The following is a 3,022-nucleotide window of genomic DNA, read 5'->3' on the forward strand; positions in this document are numbered from 1 at the left end:
ATGCATACATGCACAGTTTCGGTTGAAAACCGAAATAATGGATATGAGAAAACACCGAAATTATGCATATGCATACTTTCGTTTTAAAAGCGAAATAATGCATATGAAAAAAAAACGAAGTAATGCATACATGCACAGTTTCGGTTTAAAACCGAAATAATGCATATTGTAAAAACCGAAATAAAGCATACATGCACAGTTTCGGTTGAAACCGAAATAATGTCTAAATGCACAGTTTCCATATGCGCAATTTCGGTGCCCCTAAAATCATGGGGTGTCGCCCGTTAAATGATAAGTTTGCATTTTTGAGCCGACCACCGACGCGTAATATACCCCCAGGATCGAGTAGGGGGTGCAGGTTGACCAGCTTGCTCTTCGTGTCGATGCTCTTGCCCGCGCGCAACTGTTTCAGTTCCAGAGCAAACTCTTCTTGCTGTACTCGCCTTGTCCAAGATTTTAGCGCGGCATAGCGTTCACTCCACAGACAATGCGACGTTGTAGCATGGGCTTTTTCAAGTTTGGCGGAAATGAAGCGCTTGCTCCAGGCGGTGACAGCGAGTAGCCTACCAAGATCTGAATACTTCTCGAGGATTGATGACTCCGCCATTGCAGTCTGCGTGTTTAGCAACTTGATGGTTTTTATTTCAGGAAGCAGATGAGGAACCGGTTGGCGTAGTTGCGGCCAACTGTCTTCAGATGATTGTAGCCTCGGTGGCCCGGTCCACCAAAGCGCATGGTTGAGTAGCTGACCTGGCGATATTCCCCTCGATGCACAATCCGCTGGGTTGTCGGTTGTGCGCACATACCTCGATGTGTCGCTGGATGTGATTTCGTGTATCTGAGTGATTCGATTAGCGACGAATTCTTTAAGCTTGCCTGGGTTTGACCGAATCCATCCAAGCGCAGTGGTTGAATCCGACCAGAAAAACGTGTCGACAGTTTGCAACTTAAGAACTCCTTGAACCTTTTTGATGAGTTGGGCAGCCAGCAGTGCTGCACAAAGCTCGAGTCGTGGTATAGTAACCTTTTTGAGTGGCGCCACCTTAATTTTGGCTATAAGTAACGTGACATGTGCGCCGAGCTCCGAAACCCCCTTTAGGTACACCACCGCGGCATATGCTTGTCTAGATGCATCTGCGAATGCGTGATATTCCTACTAGGTGACATTGTTAGCCATTTGTATCCAGCGTGGAACTCTGAGTTTGCTCAAGCTCTCTAGTTCGGCACGAAGCATTCCCCACTCGTTTTGGATTGATTCAGGAAGCTCTTCATCCCAGCCGATCCCAAGCATCCATAATTGCTGGAATAAAATCTTTCCTCGTATTAGTACTGGAGCCAAAAAGCCCAGCGGGTCGAATAATTTCGCGACGTCTGAAAACAGTTGGCGCTTAGTGACTCATCGATCAGCAGGGTTAAGCGTGATTTTGTAGCCGAAGCAGTCGGCATGTGTCATCCAAACGATGCCTAAGGCCTTCGACTCGGTTTCAGTGCTAAGCTCGTATGGGGCCTTATCCCCACGATCTTCAGGATCAATTTCACGCAGCATGTCAGCAGAATTGGAGTTCCATTTTCGGAGTTTGAAACCTCCAGATAGCAAAAGTTGTTGTAGTTCACCTCTGAGTTTATTGGCCTCACCGAGGGTTCCAGCACCAGATAGAACGTCGTCTACTTAGAATTCGTTCAACAGTGTGGAACAGGCGTGCGGAAACTGTTGTTGTTCGTCTTTCGCAAGCGTTTGTAAAACCTTCATTGCAAGGAACAGCGCACGATTGGTTCCATAAGTAACCGTTAATAAACGAAAGGTTGTGGTTGCCTCTCGATCGGCGAATCGCCAGACAATTCGTTGCAAGTCGACGTCTTCTCGATGGACCAAAATTTTTCCGGTACATATCTTCGATGTCGGCTGTAAAGGCAATGCGGTATTTGCGCCAGTTTAAGACGACGGAAACGAGGTCCTTCTGTAATTTTGGCCCTGTGTGGAGGCAGTCGTTCAAAGACAACCCAGACCCACTTCGCTTTGATGCGTTGAACACAACGCGCAACTTGGTCGTAGTGCTTGACTCCTTTAGCACGCTATGATGTGGAAGGTAGCTGACACGTCCGTTGAGGCTATCGTCTTTAACCAGTTCCATATGACCAAGGTTGTAGTATTCGGACATGAAGTCGTGATATAGTTTGCGTACTGTGACATCTCGATTTAGGCGGCGTTCCATGGTACTTAATAACGATAGTGCAGCCTCACGTGTTGATGAAAGTTGAGAAAGGCCCGATTCATTTTTGACCGGGAGTCGGACCACATACCGACCTGTCTCAGTGCGTTGCGTAGTAGATTCAAAGAACTCGTTGCAAAATATCTCATCTTTAGTTAAGCTTTGTTGCACGGCTACCTCTTCCTGCTCCCAGAATCGCCGAAGAAGTTCATCAAGCTCCAGTCAAGTGCAGTAGCTGTCATAAGCAGCCTTCATTGAGAAGTTACCTCTTTCTGGTAGACTGCCGAAAATAACCCATCCTAACTGCGTTTTTTGTGCGATGACATTAGTGTTGGGGCTACGCTTGATATCGTTGAGCATTATCGTGGCGTAGTCCCCAGCACTCAGAATGACGTCGATAGCTCCTGATATGTTGAATTTAGGATCGGCAAGTTTAAGGTCCCAAAACGGTTTAAATTGTTCCGGATTACAGTTCACAGATGGACTCAGGTTTCCTACGCGTGGCAATACTAGAGCAGTGCAGCGCATTTCGAAAGTGGAATTAGTTGAACGTAGCGAGAGCTTCACCGAGCCAGTGGTTGTAGTCAACCTTTGACCGTAGCAACGCGAGGAGGATTTTCTTCGCGTTCGATTAAATAAAACCACTCGCGTTTTATATTTAAAACGTTATAATGTCTATTTATTATTTTAATAATTAAAATATTTATAAGGACATATGTATATTTATTTCCGTCCAACTTTCCGGTGGCCGTTTCCCGTGTGCGCGCGGTGATACGGTAGACTTTGGAATGTTTTACTTTTCTCCACTTTCT

The 3,022-nt window shown here is 46.2% G+C and overlaps 1 protein-coding gene across 1 annotated transcript; it reads right to left on the bottom strand.

Annotated features, from left to right (window-relative positions):
- Window positions 1-1,396: 1,396 nt before the first annotated feature.
- On the bottom strand, window positions 1,397-2,213 carry LOC108364638 (uncharacterized). The gene is made up of 2 exons (XM_017618394.1): window positions 2,012-2,213; window positions 1,397-1,665 (listed from the first exon to the last, which is right to left on the bottom strand). Exons 1-2 carry the CDS (start codon window positions 2,211-2,213, stop codon window positions 1,397-1,399), a joined length of 471 nt encoding a protein of 156 aa, XP_017473883.1.
- Between the last annotated feature and the right edge of the window lie 809 nt (window positions 2,214-3,022).

The sequence above is a fragment of the Rhagoletis zephyria genome, unplaced genomic scaffold (assembly GCF_001687245.7).
Source record: "Rhagoletis zephyria isolate East Lansing unplaced genomic scaffold, Rhagoletis_zephyria_1.1 Rzeph_scaffold_01618, whole genome shotgun sequence".
In the NCBI taxonomy this organism is placed as follows: domain Eukaryota; kingdom Metazoa; phylum Arthropoda; class Insecta; order Diptera; family Tephritidae; genus Rhagoletis; species Rhagoletis zephyria.

Bases quoted from the DNA above. Each gene is read 5' to 3' on its own strand.
- LOC108364638 (XM_017618394.1), bottom strand. From the start codon at position 2,213: ATGGAACGCCGCCTAAATCGAGATGTCACAGTACGCAAACTATATCAC. The intron at 1,666-2,011 runs GTGGGTCTGGGT...AATTCTAAGTAG, and splicing joins GTTCAACGCATCAAAGCGAA to ACGACGTTCTATCTGGTGCT.